Here is a 22,772-nt window from a genome sequence, read left to right as displayed (position 1 = left end):
TTTAAGTGTCAGTGACCTGTTTAGGGGATGGTACTCGGGTATAACAGCCTAGGGAGGTTAAGAGGGTGGTTCAGGAATGTTATAAGCTGCCTGAAGAGGTGGGTTCAGGAAGCGCTGTATGATTTGGAAACTCGGGAAGTCTTGTTGTGCGAAGGAAGATGAGCACAGGAGTCAACTGATTTGTGTTGAGATAGGGTCAACGGGACAAGAGAAGAAGACCGTAGATAGGGATGGTGCCAGAGGATGCAGGGAAGGAATTGAGAAGACTTTTGGTTGCCGAATGAAGATAACACTTCATGTCGGATCTTGACCATGAAGTGGAAAGCAAAATCTTCGGCAGTAATGGTCGTTGGAGAGTTTGACTTGGTAGAGTTGAGAAGAGATTTAAGTGTATTAGAGGCATTTGGGGTTAGAAGTTGAGCAGAGATGAGAGATTGGAAATATGGAACTATATGTTGTGTTTATATGACTCCCTAAACAAAACACAAACAAAAAAACCCCTCAAAGTAACTCCTTTAATTATAGATGAACCTATTTCTCATAATATTAGTCTCATTCCACATGTGGGTGGTGAATTTCACACGTTTCTCCAGTGTCAGCCGTGAGTGAGTGTTCCATGTGGAATTCCCTCCATTATTTTTCTTCCACCTGTAATTCTCAGTCCTAACCCAACCATGCTATAGAGCAGAATGAATTGATACGGTTGCCGTCCCAATTCCTATTTATAGGCTATAAATGTGGAGGACTGCAGAATTTACAAATCGGGTATGGAATGGCAAAGCAATCGCGAAGATTATATTGGCGAAACTTTGCATCTGTTCTGCCAAAGCTTCGCTCTTCGTTACCATTGACCCTTTAAATGTAAAGGAATGATACGTAGCCAGTTAGTTGTCTTTGTGCTGTGAATAAAATATATTTCAGTGGTTCATTTTTCTCTGTATACAACACCTACAGAAACTATAACAGACTTTCAGGACCTGGATGTAAACGCACGTAAATTAGTATAAATTATATAGCAGAAATAACGATTGTGTCTTCAAATACGTTTTATATCCCATAGTATTACAGGGGGTTTACAGTCTTGTCTATGTTGTGTTCATTTAGGCTACCCCCGATACTCTGTAGAGGGCGACCACTTGTCTGGGGAACATCACTTGAAGATTCAACGTGCCGAGCTTCAGGATGACGCATTGTACGAGTGCCAGGCTATACAGGCTGCCATCCGATCACGCCCAGCGCGGCTCACTGTACTGGGTAAGTGGCAACGCATTTACTGGGTGATGATAATGATGTGACCGGCACAATGACTGCTTATTGTATATCCTCTGTTGGGGAGGGGGGGGGGGGCTAGGGAGGGGGGGGGGGCTAAAGTGTGTATTGTGCTTGCTGTGTGGTTTCAGTCCTTCTTTAAGTGAAGAAAGTACAGATTCAGCCGAACCATAAATCTACTATTTACTGTTGTGCCCTATATGTGTTATACTGTGTATAAAGAACATGAGATCTAGCAGAGTCAGTGGAAGAGGTGGCGGTATAATATATATTGCATAGTAATCATCATCACATAGCACTCAGTGATACGGCCAGTAAGTAGAAGGTTTGATGGTCTGTTTTTATTTCCTGAAGGATTTACTTTAGATAATATGTGTTAGTTTGTACACATCCACCTGCGACTTTTATTAGGCATGTACTTCTTCTCTGCATGTGATACAACTGTGACAATAACCAGCTCTGCCTGATGATATTGAGGCATGACTGAAACACACTGAAGGACATCATAAATATAAATAAATGTGTATGGTTATAGTTGCAGGAGGGAGTACGTAATCAATGGGTTAGAGTAATGTGAAGGTGGGAACTCCTGTAACATATATTAAATACAAATGATAATGTTGTATTGAACTATTGCTGCTGGCTTGTGAATCCCTTGTTTGCTCCATGTATAAAAGTCTGTGCGTGATCTCACAGGAAATGACATTGTCCTGGATTATAAATGTATCTAAGAGCTTATTGTGCGTTATACTGCAGAGAGCAGTGTTCTCATATGGTATATGATGGGAGACAAGAAGACATTAGTGGATGTAGTGGGAAGGAGATCTCTGACAAACCACCCAAGAACTAGGGATGGTAGGAAGCCATGTCAGACGTCGCCTATTCAGGTAATGAACGTACTGTAATCGTAGCACCAGTAAAAGTTGAGGTCGCCTTGGTGAACATCGTGGGTTGGGTACAGCCCCGTCTATGGCAGCTCAGGTCTTTCAGACACCAAATAACAGGAAAACATCTTAAAATAAGGTCTGTGATCTTCTAATCTGCATGATATTCACGTTGACTGCTTCCAGGACCCTGAGAGCTAAACACTAGGAAGATCATGCAGATGTCTCCCATAGCCGGAGACTCCAGCCATCATCCCTCATTATGTAAATTGTCACTTTAAAGCGAGCATAGCATTAAGCCCAAAAAAAACATGATGAGTTGATAAGAGTTGAAAAAATTGATTGAGATGGAATCATTGGCTGATTTTTGAGGCAGTTCAGCTCATTAGCTGTTTGAATAAGCTGTGATGTTAATTAAACAGGGCTTGGAGAAATTCAAACATGACGGCTTTCTGATGAAAACGCTAGGTAAACATTTTTGCTGAATTACTGGGGTGTTGAGTGCCTGCACTTCAAAGCGGTATGAGACAAAGGGGGGGGTGTTTAGCAGAAGAGACGAGCCCCCCAGCCGAAAGGGTAGCTTAGGGGGCGTACAACGTTAGTGCGTCTGCAGCCTACAAAGTGAAGGTTGCCGGAGCCCGCGCTCGGAGGACCAGGCACGCCGGGGATACGGATTTTCTTGCCTGCACGGCAGGACTCTGAGACACCCTATAATTAGTGCCGAATTTCTTTCTAGTACTGCAAACAAATTTCTTATTACGTTTTGATATTTTGACATGCTCCCTGGAGGTGAAGAGGGGTAACGGGAGACTTACACATTTGGAAATTTTAGAACTGATTTAGCATAAAGTTCTCAGCATAAGATATGAATTTTAGAAAATAACATATGCCTGGAGCCCACTAATAATACATTCAGAATAAAAATAGAGACGTTGACTAACAGATGGATATGAGATATTATTATTGTTTATTTTATAGTGCCACCATATAAAGCAGCGATGTACATAGGATATTTGTCACTCACATCAGTCCCTGCAACATTTGTACGTTCTCTGAGTGTTTCTGTAGGTTCAAACGCCACACAGATATGGTCATGGTTGGGAACCAAATTCACGATCCCAGCACTGAGAGATAGCAATGCTAACCATTGTGCCACAGTGCTGGCCTACCTCTATCACCTATATTCCCTATATCTTTCTCACAGATTAGAAAGATAGATAAAGAAACAGATGTTAGTTAGATATGAGGTAGATTGATGTGGGATAGATATTAAGTTGCTATGAGGTAAGTTGATATGAAATAGGTTGACATGAGGTTGATGTGGGATAGATAGATGTGGGATAGTTATGAGGTAGGTAGATAGTTTGGTGTGAGGTAGGTTGATGTGAGATAGATATTAGTTAGATATATAGATGAGAGAGGCTGGGTTAACACTACAGAAATTTTCTCCCCATGTGTTATCTACAACAATTTTGCCAAGAACTGATTAAAACAACACCTTCCCGATTAACATGCCGATTCCTGTGCACACACTATACACGTTTTACACAATTTACCTTCAGATCTGTGATCTGCATCTGTCATAACTATCGGCTGAAAAGATCTTGACTCTGTAAACTCTATTGAGATCCTCATCGTGAGCGCATACACACTGCAGGATTGGAACAACATTGTTCCATCATTGAATGAGATTTTTAGTTCAGTTTAAAAAGGAAATGAAACTATGCCATGTGCATTGGAACGATATCACTCATCATTGTAGTGTACACACTAATGCAATATTGCGCTGAACAGCCATTTACCGGGTGATCAGCCTGATAATAGTTTGATAACCCTGTAGTGTGCCCAGCCATAGATGTAGACTAGATAGGTGTGAGATAGATAGGTATGTGATAGATAGGTAGGTAGGTAGGTATAGTCACTTTATGGGCATAGCATGTGCTACATGTAGTGAAGCATTCTGGACAGGGTTAATGTGAAAGAACTTGGTAGCCGGACTATGAAAATTGATAGCTGACCTCATGAATCAATGTGGTTGGTGAGAATACTTTGTACTTCTAGACAGTAAATCAATGCTACTTGTACAGAGACAACTACAATGGCTTGACAAGGGCAAGGCAGGGGTAAGTGCAATAGAACGCTGCTGAGTGTTATGAGTCTTCCCTGGTTTTGATTCAGGCTGAAGAATAATAACCCGCACAGTTGTACCAGGAAGCACCTGGGACCGGCTTCTTTCAAGAGCAAAGATTACACTCACAATGATCAATCAATTCCAAGCACACGAATGGAACCTCAGTGCAGTATCAGATCGCCTGTGGAACAAGAGGTCCGCAGGGATGGCATAGTTTATTAGGATCAGCGTTGCTAGGGCGAACACCGATTGAATTTCTAATGCTTGGGCCTTGAAACCGAGGACACAAAGTGAAATGCATTGTTAAGTGAGCCATGCGAGGGCTTCAACTGGGGATAACATGATGCCAGAGCAGAGTACAGCCATCGGGGAGCCGAAGAACAGCCCGCTGTACTCCTCTCCTCTTCTACGGGGCACCAATGTCTGGCAGCAAAGCTACAATGAGCTGCTGGACGTCCCTTTAAGGGGTTAAAAGAGTTTTGTAGTCATTAAAGTCACTGTTATGAGCTCTTGCACCAAAGACCCAATAGACCCCTGTCAGTGTAATTGAAGGTCACCGGTCAATGGATTTACTCAGAGCACCCTATAGGACCCGGACTCTGTGAGTTATTTATTGACCAGAAACAAAACCACGGGGTGAGCATATATTTTATTTTGTAAATAGATATCCTGTAAACAAAATATCTGTGTGTAGCTAGAAAAATGAAAACATGAGGTATTGGTTCATATTTTGATCAAAACGTTTAAGCCTACATCCCAGCATCAATTCTATGTCAGTGTATGTAGGTCCTACACTGACACATGCGTCAAACAGCATTAAAATGCAGTAATAATCAGATGGACTCACCTCTCCGGTATAGGGGCTTACATCCAGCAAGAGCTGGCTTGTTAGTCACACCCAAAAAGGCCTTATATAGGCCTGATAGACAGTTGCTAAGACAACTCGGCTCAAAGCTTTTGCAAATTCAAGTGTTCCTGCAGTGTGGAAATGGCTCTATGCCCCTCAATACAACATAACAACACACAACACAACATGGAACGTGATCCTCTCCTCTCCTCCCGTATTCCTGCTTCGAAAAAATAACATTTTGCTGTTATACCGCTCCACAAAACTAGGGGGTATATTTAAGAAATATCTTGTAAATTAGTCCACGATGTCTCCTACTCAAATTTATTAAAGGAGCATCGCAGCAGATATCATGGATATCTGCTGCTTTGCACTCTTTATCGTTTTTGCGAGCAGTCACCATACAACAGTATGGTGACTGCTCTGGCCGCAATTTAACAAGTCCCGAAAAAATCTTTTTTTGGGAACTTGTGTTAATGTACGCCAGCTGGCGTACATCATCCGAAATCTTGCTTAAACTTGTGTTCTTCGTTATGTCCAGCTCTGCTCCGGAGAGCAGAGCTGGACAGCGCATGCGCAGGGAGTGATCTTGTGATCCCTCCCTGTCACAGCCTCAAACTCTCCGGACGGCACATGCGCAGTTGCATGAAGAAGATAAAGTACACTGAAGAGGAGGAGATCGGGAGACAGCGTGACCGAAGAGCCAGTGGTGAGTATGGTTTTTTTTAACACAGAAACAGCAGTTTTTCGGAACTGCTGTTTCTGTGATCCATTTTTCATAAATTTGAGAAATACATCAATCCTTATCCATGTGATAAGGATTGATAAGTATTTCTAATTTTTCCCGATACATGATAAATGTGCCCCTAGGTGAGCCAACTTCGTACATGGCACAGAATGCCCTCACACTTCGCCAGTGAGTTCTGCTCCTGTACTAACGCCACCATCTTGCTTTGCAAATCTAGGCGCACCTGCATAATGGGAGGCAAACGAGTGGGGTTTAGGATAAAGCGGTCCGATGGTTTTAAATTCACATTTTAAAATCTAGTGTTGTCCAGTCAGTGCAGGACGGTTAATGTGTACTTTTAGTAGTGCATCAGTGTACTAGACACAGAAGTGTCTCTGGTGTTGCCGGGGTTAACGCATTCCCCAGCCGCTAGGAACCAGCGTTCTGTGTAAGAAACATTTACGTTCAGTCCCTTTCCAGAAGACAAGTGAAATTGCTTTACTTACATACCTATTAAGCCTTTTTTTCGTCGGGGTACGTCCTCTGAACTCAGCTGCCAGCTTTCATTTAGCCGGTGATCTTCTGTCTTGCCAAGTTCTGTGCTCTCAGAAATTCATCCGCAGCCTTCTCCGATAGAGATGGTAGCGGAGACATGAAAGAACCTATGTCCTTGGGACCTCGCTCCTTACGTCGCAGGATGACAGATGATGCCCATCTAGAAAAAGCATAACAAGCCTGGAGCTGCAAATGAATCTCACCTCTTCTTAGACCACCCAGCTGGATGATTTAGAAACATGTTTTTGGGATAATTTACAAAGATAAAATTAAAAGTGTAAATAATGTTGTCCAGGTTATTAATATGTTGGACCCAGAATCTTAAATGACAAATGTTCAACATTTCCTTGTACACAATGTAAAAATATATAGATTTCAACTAAGAAATAGTTTTACATTGTCTTGTTGTTGCCCGTCTCTGTAGTATATTATACAGCTGGTGTCACAGCAGATAAAACAGAACTGTTGTATATATCTGTATAATAAACTAAATGTTATGTCAGGCATTAGGATCTTTATGTAAATACTTCCATAGGGTGTCAATGGGTCGAACACCAGAAATGCAGAACATACTTGTCTGTTGGGAAAGATACAACTAAAACATTTAAAGTTGATTTGCTTGTCGGAAGTCACATGACACTTACTGAGGGGCCCGGAGTTACCCTAACTTTTCCTAAGCATGGCAGGAGGGCAAAGTGTTAGTGACGGGTTGTGTGTGCACAGTTAGTGAGACCAGGTCCACTTGGGGTCCGTTCCTGAGCACCTGGCACTGTGAGCCTTTCTTGGCCGTACGTTTTGCTGGCTGATTGCTTGATCCATTGCTTTGGTAAGATGTACCTGCCATCGGGTGGAGGGGTGCTTGGGGAGTCAGGGAGCAATTCCCATTTTTCACCTCTTGTCCTACAGCCCAGATCAGAGAGACCTCCTGCGGGGAGCTGGCTTAACGCCATAGATTGTAAGCGCTCATCAGCAAGAGCTCTTTCTCTACCCTCTTGTCTCGTTGCCTTGTCAGCGCCCACCTCGCCCACCCGTTGTCGTGGTGACTGTTGCTCACAGGAGAGAACCAGTTAGCTGCGGTAGCTATCAAACACACCATAACTGGCCTAATCGTTAGTCCTGAGAGACCAGGGGGTAAATGTATCAAGCTGAGAGTTCCGGCGGGTTTGAAAAACCAATCAGATTCTAGTTATCATTTATTTAGTACATTTAGCTGAGATCGGTGGATTGGACAAGGTAGAATAGTGATGGACAAAGCTGAAGTTGATAGGCTAGAGAATATAGAATTGGGAGGGACAAAGCCAAAGTCAGTAAACCAGAAAATAAAACAAGACTCTGGACTCACCAACAGAGAAACAAAATTTTAACTTTGCTTGTGCAAAGATTGATAGGCATGAGGGCTTTATAAAGGCTGCATACAGGTGTTCCATTAGTCCTAATTGACTTGACTTTTAGCAAAGTGCTGATTTCCGTGAAAAAGAATGCTGAGATGTTGACTGTATACTGCCATCTGTTGTCTGTAGCGGGTATTGCGGTGGATCCTCCTCACATGCTACAGTTGTCATTGTTGACCTGCACTGCCACCTGTCCTCTGTAGCCGGTTTTGCGGCTGATCCTCGCACCTGTGCATCCTTGTATCATGGATCTTGTATGTTCTGAATGACACATGTTTGTTATTTACTTTACCTTTTATGTCTACAGTATTATGCTTAATTTCCGGCGATTCATGAATTTATGCTTCTTGAATGTCCTGTATTTTGCCAGTGTGCCTTCTTATACTGTATTTACCCACTGTGCGGAGCTGCAGATTTGTTTTTTTATAATAACAAGTTAAAGGTGCATTATCCTTCAGTACAATGCAACTGCCTTCATTTCCATAAGGCAGCCAGAGGCAGGCGGCAGCCACATAGAGGGATAGAAGTGGGGGATACAGCTTATTACTGTGTATTATGGTGTCTGTGCTCTCTGGGATGAGTGGGGGAGCTATGTCTATGTCTGTCTGCTGGGCCACGTGGGATGGACACCATAAATAGTGTAACAGTAGTGTGATGACCGAATCTGATGCCGTAGTTATAAGGTAATGTAGCTATGTGGCCGTGGAACTATCCCAACGGGTGACAATATAATATACAATAACCATGTGATCTCTCCTTACATGGGTTACATATCATGCATGTCTGTGATGTAACTATCGCGATGCTGGTCACCACTAGGGGGCACCAGACCAGTATTTTGCTCTTGCATCTTAAACCGCCTCTGATTGCAGGAGAATAATCTTTTTGGTTTTTGTGAACCATTAACCGACTGTACAGTCTGGGCCTGATTCATTAAGGCATGTAAATGGCAATATGTGCTGTGTTTTGTGTATAATCATCGCTCTGCGCATTCTCAGAACCGCATCATATGTCTGTGAACGCAGCAACGTCCAGTGCAAAGGACCCTTACTGCAGCCTATGATATTATGGGTGGAGCAGGGAGGGGACTGGGCGTATGCCCGTAGTCAGTGTACAGTAAGGGTGTGCCAAGCTGGATCAAGCTCTGGGCATCTCTCAGGTACGTGATCTTCTGTTGTATTATTTGCAGCAGCTACAGGTCAGGTGTAAGTGCTGATTACTAGTGATGACGGCTGTGTATACAGCTAGAACATGTGTTTGTAATCAGGAGCAAATGTAAGAATGCATTTTATGTGCAGTATATATTTATATTGTTCTAATGTATTTAATGGAGAGAGAAACATATATATTATTAGTAGTTTTTTTGTTTGTGGTGTATCTGTTCGTTCTTTTGTGACTTTATAGTCCACATATGTACTGGACGTGTCCTGCAGTGTATTGTCTGTTAGAGCAGAGCGCACCTAGACCCGTATTCATCAACAGACGTATCTTTAGATCTGCTTCTTGTTGAATACAGGCGTGTGTATGCCCAATGTATGTGTGTTTTTAGCAAAAATATGCACAGTACGTTTGTTTTGTGTTTGGTGATGAATTTAGCTCGCTGCATTTTGTGCATTGTTTGTTTTTTTCTTTTTTTTTTGGTCTATTTTGAGAAAGCACTTTATCAAGATGTATATAATTTACTTATGAGGAGGGTGATCTAGAATAAAGGGATGTGTGGAAAAACCTTCTTTGGGACCTCTATAATATGCACATCATAATGATGTACAGCGCTGCGGAATTAGTGGCGCTATATAAATAGATGATGATAGAAATTTCTGTCAACAATAATTAGAAAGTTAGTTTGTGTTTCTAAAATCAAGAGAAGTGTCCATAATACGCTATTGTGTTTCTATCCCTGGCTTTATAATCCAGATCATGAGCGCTGCCTAAAGCCACAGGGAGAAGCTCTACTGACTTAAAGGACTATGTGGGTGATTTATCATAGGGTGAAAGCACAGGGCACGTTTACACTGCACGGAAGCGTAAAGTCGGTGGGCATTAGGTAGGCGCTAAGTTGTCATTTGCACAAACTAAATGTACAGAAGTATCTCTCAGTCCCTGAGTCCATCAGTATTCTCGCAGTAAGACATCCTGCTCCCAAATATCTTCAGTTCTGACAAGTTCCCTAAACATTTACATACATTATTATGAATATTGCTTCTTGCTTTTACATAATTAGCAACTTTTTATAATTAATGCAGGATGGGAAGATATTCTGCTTATTTAAATGGCGCGTGTTTCTGGGAAGCGTATTTCAGCCATTGGAGCTCCCTGAAGTTCGGCCACCTAGTACGCTGAATATATTTAGCATTCTGTGCTAGACATAATTTGTGAATTAATTTTACGCACATTTAATTGCGATAGTTAACTGTTTGCAGAGTAAAACGGAGAGCCGGTTTCCATCGTTGGCTATAAATGTCTCATTAGTTATGACATGCTCTCCATAGAGAGCTGTCAGGGAGTAGAGTCTGTAGTGAGACACGCTGATTGTGACTGATGTGCATTTTCTGCATGGTTAGAGACGCTGCCTGTCAATCATTAGAATTCATTTAACAGGGGGGTAAAAGGTGAAACTCTTGCTGAGCTAGAATAAGGTATGAGAGGGATGCAGGAACTCTGGATATTATTCAGCTCTTCTCCTGTACTCAGGACCATCTACATTCATCTGTGAATGTCTAAGATCTTCTTCTTTACGTATGGGGATACAATGTAAGAACGTTGGGGAACCTGCTTATTGATGACTGATAAGCTATAGTCCTTCACTACGGCCACCGGTCCTATGTACATACCACGCAATAATCGTTTATAGAAAGACAGGGCTGGTTGTGCATTGTAGATATTGTCCCTAAACCCACTTGCCTCCCTGCCCAGATGCCCAATGCGTGGGTGAGTGCCACAGGCATTTATAGCCGGCATATTATGTACTGTACATAACTCATGTATTTCAATTCTTTTCCGACATGATTTGAATGCTCTTTCCCTTTATCTTTGTAAGACCATTTACTATGGGTCCAGCTAAATATGACACTTTATGGCTCAGCCTTTCTGTTTATCAGTCCGTCATCCTTGGCCACTAATTCTGATCCCGATCTCTTCGACAAAGCAGATCACAATTCTTTAGATACAAAAGAATCCAGGGACTTAGCGGGGGTGGATGGTGGTTGTTGGTTGCAGGTGAGTTGCTTTTTTTGGGGATGGCTCACCTGAGGTTTCAGGAGAGCCTTTTCCAACAAGTGTAAAGAGCTGATAAAGTCAATCCAGTCTTCTGGTCATCAAACCAGCTGCTGCTTCAGGAATATCCACAACACAGGGTTATCCGTCTGGCCGGTGACAGAATTATGCAGGTTGAAAAAAGTCTTATGTCCATTTAGTTCAACTGTTCATTCAGTTGATTCGTAGGCAACTTAATTAGTACTCACAGTAAAGCATTGTCCTACAAGCCCAGGTGTATAAAGAGGTATACATGTTCATATATACAGAGACCACATTCACACGGAGCAGTGATTGGCTTCTGTAAGTTACTAGCTCAACACAGATGTCTGACAGGGCCTTTGACTTGTCAGTAGACCAAAAATGTATTTCACCTATGGAAAGAGAACCTCAATCGGTAAACGTATGGTCTACAGTACAAGGGAGAACGTGAGTTCAGAGGACAAAGGCCCCAAGTGTAAATGTTGATCTAAATTGAGATCCAAATGTCGAACTCATTTTCTCTCTTGTAGCTCATTATTTTTCTATCACTGGAATCCTCACACCCTTTACTGAAGCACCTCTCACAGGTCAAGTTTAAGAATCTCTCTCCATGCAAAAGTGAATTAGTTTAAATGAACAAATCAGTAATTATCGCACAAGAGCTCACTTCAGCCCATAAGGAGGATTTCAGGAGAGAGTGGAGGGATCCTGGACGTGATAACAGACATCCAGCAAGGCCACAGTCGGACACAGGGAACCACTTATCACTGCACGGTCCTGTCCACCAAGGAGTGAGAGGGGCAGTGGTGAGGTGGATACGCAGTGCAGTAACGCAGTGACTCCTCTATTCTACCATTTGCTGAGGTCATGGATTATTATATCATTCAAATGGATATGGACTTAATCTAGCCATAAATCTCAGCATGCAGGTTGTAAAATCGCTACTCTCGTGGAGCGTTCCTACAATATCCATTAGGTTCTACCTTTTAGAACTCCCTTCTCCTTAATGTGTTCTCAGTGTGTTTGTGTCTGAGCAGCAAATAAATCCCGTATTAAAGACACAAGGCAGCGAAATGAGATTCTGTGTCAAATTGGCATAAAAATGCAAAACACCAACTTTAAAGAAGCCTGTAGCATTTTTCATACATTAGGCGAGAAATGTTTTCAGTCCCATTAAGCTAAGCTGCCTCTTGGCTGTTTCCTAGCTCAATCTGTCCCTGCCACTGGCTAAAGACTACCCACATTGACAGATAGTGCGCTGGGCACAGTTAATCTGCCAGATTGCAGCAGGGAAAGTGATGGGCCTCCCAAGACCTTCGGAAAGCCCATTTTTTACATAGCAATAATACATGAGAAGGGTTATATTCAGATTTTTTACAGCACATTTGGAGCTTTACTGAAGGAGAGAGGAGATGAATCGCTTCTCCGTGCTCCACTAGAAACCTCATCATTATACATGTAAATTATAATTTCATGTATACGCTGTGCCATAAAGGTTCCTACATGTGTACTAAAACATATCATTGCTGGGCCTTTATTACGCTGCTTATTTCCCACTAAATCAGAGCAGCCGTCACCGAAGTACAAACCTTCATCCTGTACATGTCAGGGGCCATGAATATTTTCCTAACGTGTGATACATTGTATGTCATTCTGCTGAGATATCCTGTAATATAGTGTGATGCCGTGTGGAACGCCATCATCCCATCCAATAGGACGTCTCACCGAGATCTCCAGAAGCAGGAAGGACAGTGAGACACATTCATCACGTACAATGTAATAGGTTCATTGAGCACCTAAGTAGAGGCGCTATGCCGTGTATTTACACCAAACACGTCATGACTTTATATTTACACCCGTCAGACACGTCATCCCTTTATAGTTACACCCGCCAGGCACGTCATCCCTTTATAGTTACACCCGCCAGGCACGTCATCCCTTTATAGTTACACCCGCCAGGCACGTCATCCCTTTATAGTTACACCCGCCAGACACGTCATCCCTTTATAGTTACACCCATCAGACACATCATCCCTTTATAGTTGCACCCATCAGACACGTCAGGACTTTATATTTACACCCGTCAGACACGTCAGGACTTTATAGTTACACCCGCCAGGCACGTCATCCCTTTATAGTTACACCCGCCAGGCACGTCACCCCTTTATAGTTACACCCGCCAGACACGTCATCCCTTTATAGTTACACCCATCAGACACATCATCCCTTTATAGTTACACCCGCCAGGCACGTCAGGACTTTATAGTTACACCCGCCAGGCACACCAGGACTTTATAGTTACACCCGCCAGGCACGTCATCCCTTTATAGTTACACCCGTCAGGCACGTCATCCCTTTATAGTTACACCCGTCAGGCACGTCATCCCTTTATAGTTACACCCATCAGACACGTCACCCCTTTATAGTTACACCCGCCAGGCACGTCATCCCTTTATAGTTACACCCATCAGACACGTCATCCCTTTATAGTTACACCCATCAGACACGTCATCTGTATCTCTGCACCCAACGAAGCATCATCATCACTTTATATACTGACCAAACACCCATTATCCCAGTACCTCTACATACACCAAACACCTGTCATCTGTTTTATCTTTACATCCACCAAATACCCATTATCTCCTTCCCTATATACCTGCCAAAGTCCACCATCCCTTCAACAAAGGCAGACAAAAACGTCATAGAAACAGTAGTTGGATTTATTAATTACACATAAAGCTGCTGACATAGAGTTCCATATAAACATATTTGTGTCACATAAACATATGACACGCATGCATACAATTTACTCCCATATTTTGAGTGTATCTTATAATTGTGGCTCTTGGAGAGGTGATTTGGGGCGTCCATGTCTACGTTCAGTACAGTAGATGTAAGTGAGCTGCACCCCTTAGGATATGGGTTAGTCACAAGCAGAAGCATCTCTATCTACGCCCGTAGGCCTGGTGTCAATTTCTCAGTTGATGATGGTCACATGTTTGCAGTGGGCGTGTCTATACTTATCTTAAAATATGCACAACCTAAAAAACAACCATATGTTTAACTTTAAATCAGGTCTAAAGTTTTCTGGTCCAGGGGTCTTTTAATTCTCAGCAACATGACATTTACCACCTGTAGTGTTAATGGCTCTAAGGCCACCTGACTATGGGGAATTCTCTGTTCTGCTTCATAGTGTCAGACATAAAATATGACACTAGATGGCGCTAGTTATATCATTTAATTAATATCCAAAAAGGAGCCCCATCCAGTGGCAGATCTACCATCACTGTAGGGGATTCGGCCAATAAGGGGCCCACGTATGCTCTAAAGAGGCCCCCATGCTCTGCTCTCCTAAAATGACGGGGGCCCAGGAGGGTGGAGCGACATTGTTGAGCCCACAACCTAATTTTGCTATGGGATCCGCCAATGCCATGTTCCTCCCCTGCCCACATCTTCTCATCCTATTAACGTTTAACCAAGGTAGGAAATGGCCAAGTCTGCCACTCGGTTCTACACTATTTAAATAAAGTGTTTATTTTATCTAATGGTGACCTGGAGGTGTTTGTTAGCTTCAGCCTGGATAATCTAAGACACTAAACTATGCCCTCATATCTTAAACAACTATTCATGGTAAATTAGAGATCTGAAACGAGTATTAAGTGTTCTGTGCACCGTGAAATGAGATAGGAAACTGGCTGGATAGGAGGCATCCCCTGGGTATCTGGGAGAGACACGCTCATTGTCTTATATAGGCTGCCATTAGACTGTGTGTAATAGTTGTTATATGTGCTATATGTCATAGATGAAATGTTTCCAGTGCTCGTTTTTATAGATCTGTCCCTGACCGTGTCTTTTTCTTCTATTTATTCACTGACTGCACAGTACAACTTCTTTGCTACAAACATACAGTGGTCTCACAGTATTAGTGTAATTGTCAGTATGTATGGTAGTTTCACATACTTTTTTTTTTTTTATAGTCAGCATTTTATATTGTTTGTTGGGTGTAATTCTTTGTCTCCTATTCGGTATATAATTCCAGCTGTACAGTACAACAACAACTCTGTATGCTGGGTGTAACTCTCACAATACAACTCTGTATGCTGGGTGTAACTCTCACAATACAACTCTGTATGCTGGGTGTAACTCTCACAATACAACTCTGTATGCTGGGTGTAACTCTCACAATACAATTTTGCATATAATCGCAGCTGTACAGTACAAGGACTGTTATTAATAGATATCATTACTACACCTCCCAGATAACATTACTACACCTCCCAGATAACATTACTACACCTCCCAGATAACATTACTACACCTCCCAGATAACATTACTACACCCTACCCCCAGATAACATTACTAGACCCCCACATAACATTACTACACCTCTCAGATAACATTACTACACCTCCCAGATAACATTACTACACCTCCCAGATAACATTACTACACCTCCCAGATAACATTACTACACCCTACCCCCAGATAACATTACTAGACCCCCACATAACATTACTACACCTCCCAGATAACATTACTACACCTCCCAGATAACATTACTACACCCTACCCCCAGATAACATTACTAGACCCCCACATAACATTACTACACCTCTCAGATAACATTACTACACCTCCCAGATAACATTACTACACCTCCCAGATAACATTACTACACCTCCCAGATAACATTACTACACCTCCCAGATAACATTACTACACCCTACCCCCAGATAACATTACTAGACCCCCACATAACATTACTACACCTCTCAGATAACATTACTACACCTCCCAGATAACATTACTACACCTCCCAGATAACATTACTACACCTCCCAGATAACATTACTACACCCTACCCCCAGATAACATTACTAGACCCCCACATAACATTACTACACCTCCCAGATAACATTACTACACCTCCCAGATAACATTACTACACCCTACCCCCAGATAACATTACTAGACCCCCACATAACATTACTACACCTCTCAGATAACATTACTACACCTCCCAGATAACATTACTACACCTCCCAGATAACATTACTACACCTCCCAGATAACATTACTACACCCTACCCCCAGATAACATTACTAGACCCCCACATAACATTATTACACCTCCCAGATAACATTACTAGACCTCCCAGATAATATTACTACACCTCCCAGATAACATTACTACACCTCTCAGATAACATTACTACACCTCCCAGATAACATTACTACACCTCCCAGATAACATTACTACACCTCCCAGATAACATTACTAGACCCCCACATAACATTACTACACTTCACCAGATAACATTAATACATCCCACCAACCCCCATATACCTGCTCTGCACCAGCCGGTGTGCAGAGCAGGAGAAAGGGCTGGAGATTGGATGAAGAGAAGAAGAAAGGGGTGGAGTGAATGGAGGGAACCATTGATCTTTGATCCATGGCTCAGTGCATCGGTGGCTGATCCTGGGGTGGGGACAACTACCAGGAAGCAAAGCATTAGTGGGACCGGCCCCCTACATAATGTGGATCACCCGCTAGGAATATAGTCGACACGCCGCTATCTGGCCCTGGGCCTATATCTTCTCTTGTGCGATCCTATTGTATATAAGTTAACATTGATCTGAATTGTTATATTATATTTATTTATTTTTAGCTACAAAAAATTGCATTAGTACTATGTGCGCTCCGGCTTGTGGTATAATGTACCCCTAAATAATAGAATAATAGAACCAACGCTTCCGGAAACAGATTGCGGCTTTAATTGTTTTAGCTTTATGTGTATGGAGATTAAAACAAATGTATCTGTTAAGTATGTAGCTTGAGAAAAAAGATATATTGTGTCTTATAGAGCAACAGGATATCTTGTATATAGGTTTTACTTTCTAGCAGTCAGTAACAGATTCCTATGTTTGCTCAGGCACAGAATAGGGCTTAAAAGAGCAATTTACATTCCAGCCTCTGCCCACATCTATAAGTCTGAGCACACCTAGGAATCCGATGCTGACTACTAGATGCCTCACATGGTCATTCTATGGAGAATTTGGGAATACTGTATGTTATAAAACACTGATGCTAGATAGGTTTGAGATATATAGTTATATATTATAGATGGATAGCTGAGATGGATATAACACAGATAGGAAACAGATGCAGTTTTATACAGAGATGAGACCTGGTGGTCAGCAGGGGAGGGCTGGCAAATTTTAGCCCGGGGGGCAACACTCAAATCGGCAGCCTAATTAGGCACATTTTTTAAAGGAAAAAAATGCAGGTGCCCAATGACCAAGCCCTAGGTAGTCCGGACCGGCCCCCCTACCCAGCCTGCCACTGGTGGTAAGTGAGGGTCACATTATAAAGGGCACAAGGATGGTTTAAGGAGGGAGCCCTGTTTGGATATGGGAAATAAAGCCAGTAATTATTGGTAATATTGGGATGTATTGGGGGAATATGCACATTTAATTGTAGAAATCATAATTGGCACAGAACATAATGTTGTTGATTTTATTAGCTTCAAACACACCAGGCTCAAATTAATATTAAACATGCTCTGTCACTCTGCTCCGTTTGTAGCATACTTCTGCCCTGAAGAAGAATATGTAATTGGTGCTCTGCAGGAGAGACCTTACCTAATAATATGTATACAGATCCTCATTGTAGAGGCCATTGTGAAGACGTATACACTGATATTGTAACGTGGCCCATTGTCTAACACCCCTACGTTGTGGGCTATACTGAATTAATGGGTGTCCAACCTTCCTGTGGTCACTCTGAACATTGAGGAAAGAAAGTTCTGAGTTTGTTGTTGTGTTAGGCTTTGTACACACATTTTAAGCATGTAACGCACAGTCGTAAAGCCTGTCAAATGCACTTTGGCGCTAATAGTCCCAAATATAAGGCAAACAAATGGACGTGTTCACTCAAGGCCTTAACAATCCTTAAACTACAATACAAATCTATGGGATTACCCATTAAGAACACTGTACACTAAGGTTTGAGAACATGAAGGAGGCTCACAGGTAACTTCACGACCTGGACTCATTGGTCCATTTTTCCCTAATAATTCTGTGTGTGTGACACACGGCAAATAGACCATGACTGGCTGGATGTCTTCTCACCCAGTCATGGATCGTAGACTGTCTGGATGGCCAGGCTCTCTCATCATTTTATTATAGTGTTGTGTCCTGCTAAAAGGAAAGGGGTCCCTGACAAATATGATTACAGTATAGTCTACAGGTAGGCAACCTGTGGCTTTCCTGTTGTTGCAGAACTACAAGTCCTAATGGCCAATCCTGGTTTCATCCGTCTTACACCGGTCTTCCAACCCGTGAAGCATAAAGTGAAAAAGACATCCGCTCCTTATACTAGTGTCCTGTCTAGTGGTAAAGGGGTTAATTTCCATCACTTCCAACCAGGCATTATTCTATTAGAAGAGGCCGGGGGGAACTAGAAAGAATAGCACGTTTCAGTCGTATTGCTTCCAAGACACAAAATTACAGCAGTCCTGTAGCGAGTAGTTTTTGTCTGTGCCATGTAATTGTGGGAAGCTGGCAGTAAAAGACTATTCAAATGAATGATTTGGGCTCACGGGAGCCTGCAGTTATGGTTGCTGCTCTATGAAAGACACCTTTCACACTCGCTTTTCTGCAGAACAATGGAACTCTATGCAGGCTTCATACACTGGCCGGAACAGCTCGGTACAGGCTGCTGTTGAGCTCCGGCCTATATTAGCATAGCAGTCTCTAGTCAGGGGCAAGTGACACCTGTTTGGAGAATGCAGGAAGGTCAGTCTGCTGCTGGAGAGACGAGATCTCCTGTGCAATGGCTGCAGCCGGCGACTCCCACAGTTCCTACATATACAGTGAAGCTCTCATTACAGTCAGTACGTTGCCTGAGTGTTTTATATATACTGACTGTGACCAGAGGAGCTTAATTCGCCGCCCAGTCTGTTGGGAAAGAAGGGTGAAGAGATGTTCTTCCTGCACAGTTTATCTGGGCTTCTTTCTCACCGTCAGTAACACTGTTACTGATCACTGCTATTGCTGGTGTCACCGTCCACCAGATACTCGCCAACTGCGCACTAGTTGTAGGAGAATCTCGCTGCCACCACTAGGCTCCTTTGCAGCATCTAGAACCGCGTACTTCTGGGATAGCTGGTATAGCTGCTGCAGCTCCTCTTTGCTGTGGGCTGGCTGGTAGCTCCTGACCGCTTACCATGGATCAGGAGTGCTGGGTAGTGGGCAGAGCATTGACACAGAGACACTGGGTTCAACACAGGACAGCCGGGGAACGGATTAAAGTGTAAGTCCTCCTAACTTCCTTGTCCTGGCTCTCTCCCCTAGTTAGTACCACCCTTTATGTGTCTCCCCCTTACCTTTAGGTTGTTATCTTTTAGGAGCAGGGCCCTTTCCTTGTGTGCTCCTTCTACTGTTCCTTCACCCTCTGTACCTCTTGGCCTGCTTCCCTAGCCCTGTTTTCCCTGTTTTATTAATCTTTTGCCTTCTTGCTGATTTCTACCATCCCTTTCACTATTTGTCATATATAATCTGATTTGCTTTACCCTGTCACCTGTGTTTGTATATATTTGTGTATTATGTTGTGTCTTGGTTCTGTTTTCTGTATATGTAATGTACGGCGCTGCGGACCCTTTGTGGCGCCTTATAAGTCAAAGATAATAATAATAATAAGCTCTTATCTGTTGGTCTCAGGATACAGCAGCCAATAGGCATCAGGCAGAATCTTCAAGCAGTGATGTTGCTCATGGGGCTTTTACAAGGACCATTACACACTAGTTATAGCTACTAGTGATCATCCAGAAGTACAGATGATAGTATAAAAAGAGTTCATGTAATGTATTATGTTTCTGACACACCTGTTGGCAGGGGGTAAACCAGCCCCCTTTTCTACCTGGCAACACATATTCTGAGATATTACATTCAATGCTATTACATCCTGATGCTAATGTTCTCTAAACTTGGATTTAAATGTAATTTAAACGTAACAAAATTTACATCAATATGTGATTTCCTAAATTACTTGCTGTTAGACTTTCATCCTGTGACTTTCTGAGATAGGAGACCTAACGACCCCCTCCGGTGCATTCAGGCTAAAAGAGGTCTTGGTAACTTAAAAAATTAATAGGCCTAATTAGCATGGGCTTTCCTTTCTTACAAAAACACATTTCTTCCAAGATATGCCTACTGCATCAGAAATCAATACATTTCTAACGCAAAAATCAGTACATTCAATATTCTATAAATCAGTGCAATGCGCCATTAATTCAAATAAATTTATACAATAAGCTATTTATAAGTGATCCAGCAACACCAAAGTTTAGTTATAAATCTGCAGGTATACTGTGTAGTATTGTCCAATCCCAGATCATTACAGGTAGAGACATAATCTGATGGTGGTGAAGATAACAAATGGTTGGAGTAGTGTGGGGTGGAAGGTTTAGTTGGTAAAATGTGAATAGAATTTCCAGGGAAACATTCTTTCGGGACAGGTGGATAATTGTGCAAGCTCATCAGGAATAAGACTGTGTAAAGCGCATTGTTTTTGCAAAGTGTCTTTTTTATATCGGTGAATTGCAAATAGTCCTTAAATGTTTTAAAGTGCGATCAGTAAACTACACATCATCATCATCACCATTTATTTATATAGCGCCACTAACTCCGCAGCGCTGTACAGAGAACTCGCTCACATCAGTCCCTGCCTCATTGGGGCTTACAGTCTAAATTCCCTAACACACACACACACACACACGTCAATTTGTTAGCAGCCAATTAACCTACCAGTATGTTTTTGGAGTGTGGGAGGAAACCCACGCAAACATGGGGAGAACATACAAACCCCTCACAGATAAGGCATATACTTATTCGCATCTCAACAAAGGGTTGTAAAAAGTTTGCAATCCACGATGCAATTTAAAAAAGTCCTATCATAGCAAAAATTCCTGCAAATGTCAGTGAAAATTCCTAGTTACAGTGGGCTTTATATGCAAATATTGTACTTTTTTTAAAAAAAAACCAAAAACATTGCATCGCAGATTGCAAACTTTTTACAGAAGGGGGCAGAGGTTATAATTTTCTTTCTTTCTCTTTACACATTGATACAAGTAGTACAACACCAGCAGTTATTTCACCTGTCACAACCATCTTTTTTTTCTGGTGGGGTTTTGACGATTTTGCCGGCTCAGTGTAATACATTTCTTGCCTTTTCTAACCCTATTACATACCAGGAGATTGGGGTGGTGATGTCTAATACCGTGTTTTAAAAAAAATAGCTGTTTTCCAACTGTTTGTCTTTAGTACATCTGGCTTGTATAGGAAGTGTGATGGGTTTGGGGACTAAATTACAGAAGGGGAACGTGCCAAAAGGGAGGGGGGGTTGTCTGGACATTCCAGGGAAGCAGTGAGAGGGTTTGGGAGGTGGCAGGCTATTATTTCACATGCTGTACTGCTCAATGTATTACTGACACCAACTCCCCATGGCAACAGCCGGACCATTTCTGTATTGCCAATGTATGGAATGCTTTACATATGTGTTGGGAGTAATAGAAAATGTTTCATATGAAGTGGCAGCTTGTAACTGATCATTTTCATTCACTTGACTTGGAGAAGATGACAAGCAGATAGCAATACTGAACATGTTACCCCTTCTTGTACAAAGGGTCTTTTTGGTAGTAATCACTAATATATGGTGATCTCTCAGATAGTCAGGAAATTCAGATTGCCAGATAATATTTATCAGTAAATACTTTTCAACATTACTGAGAATCTTTTCTATGATTCTCAGATTTTGTGTTTTGGCGAATAAAGCTGATAATCTGCAGAACTCAGTATATTGTTTGAGAAATTCCAGAATTGGAAATTCCTCATCAGACAGAGCCTGTGTCGGTGTAAAGGAGCCCAATTAATTCTTATTTGGAGGCCCAACGGAATGCCTAATCTGCCAGAAAAATATTTACTCCTCCTGTGCTATCCGCAGCATGTCCACCAGTCTGCAGAGGCTTCCAAATCCGACAGCTGGTCTAGTTTGGAGGGGGGAAAAACAAGGCACAATTATCGGGCAGCTGCGGATCACTGGATCTGGTGCTATTTCCATTGCACTAAGTAACTCTCATTATCTGGGGGGATCGACAAGTTCCCTCATCCTCTTCCACAGTTTGGCCTTTGAATTCAATCTGTCGGAGACCATTAATGTTTCCGTTTATGGGAATTGGCCCTGTGAGTGCCAGACATATATAAACTCCGGCGTGAGTCACTGACAGCGCTGTCAGTTCTCCACAACCGGCCCAGGTGTTATCAAAGGGCTGAACGTTGGAGGTAAAATCTTGCCATCTTCCCAAATGCAAATATGTTGTGTCAGTATTGGCACCGGGAAGTTGCCGCTCTGCCAGCTGTTTTATCAGTGCTGCTTCAGTAGCTTTTAAGTGGCGCGGTGTCCGTCAGAATGACAGATACAATCCAAAGTGGCAGCACCTGTGACAATGACAAAAGTTGGTAGAAAGGAGCCCGGATAAGTAACCACCTGTATTTCTTGGGAGGATTCCAAGTGTAATTTAAAGTGCTGTGTTATTTAATTGCTGAGGGAGCAGGCGGAACAGAGAGTTACAGACATCAGAACAAAGTTATGTTACATGTTCCTCCTGCTCCCACCAACTAGGACACTAGAAGAGAAAGAAAAAAACGTAATTCTGTGTCCCCCCCCCCCCA

General features: G+C 42.4%; 1 protein-coding gene across 3 annotated transcripts in view; it reads left to right on the top strand.

Moving 5' to 3' along the window:
- The window catches only part of KIRREL3 (kirre like nephrin family adhesion molecule 3), a 541,498-nt gene that overhangs the window by 350,245 nt on the left and 168,481 nt on the right, over positions 1-22,772 (top strand). For all 3 annotated transcript variants that reach the window (XM_075190473.1, XM_075190474.1, XM_075190475.1), the window contains exon 4: positions 1,105-1,254. In XM_075190473.1, the coding sequence (XP_075046574.1) occupies positions 1,105-1,254 (150 nt within the window). The remainder of the gene's footprint in view (positions 1-1,104; positions 1,255-22,772) is intronic.

The sequence above is a fragment of the Mixophyes fleayi genome, chromosome 11, assembly GCF_038048845.1.
Source record: "Mixophyes fleayi isolate aMixFle1 chromosome 11, aMixFle1.hap1, whole genome shotgun sequence".
Lineage (NCBI taxonomy): Eukaryota > Metazoa > Chordata > Amphibia > Anura > Limnodynastidae > Mixophyes > Mixophyes fleayi.
Note: the sequence above shows the minus strand (reverse complement) of the source record. Positions and strands in the feature narration are given on the sequence as shown.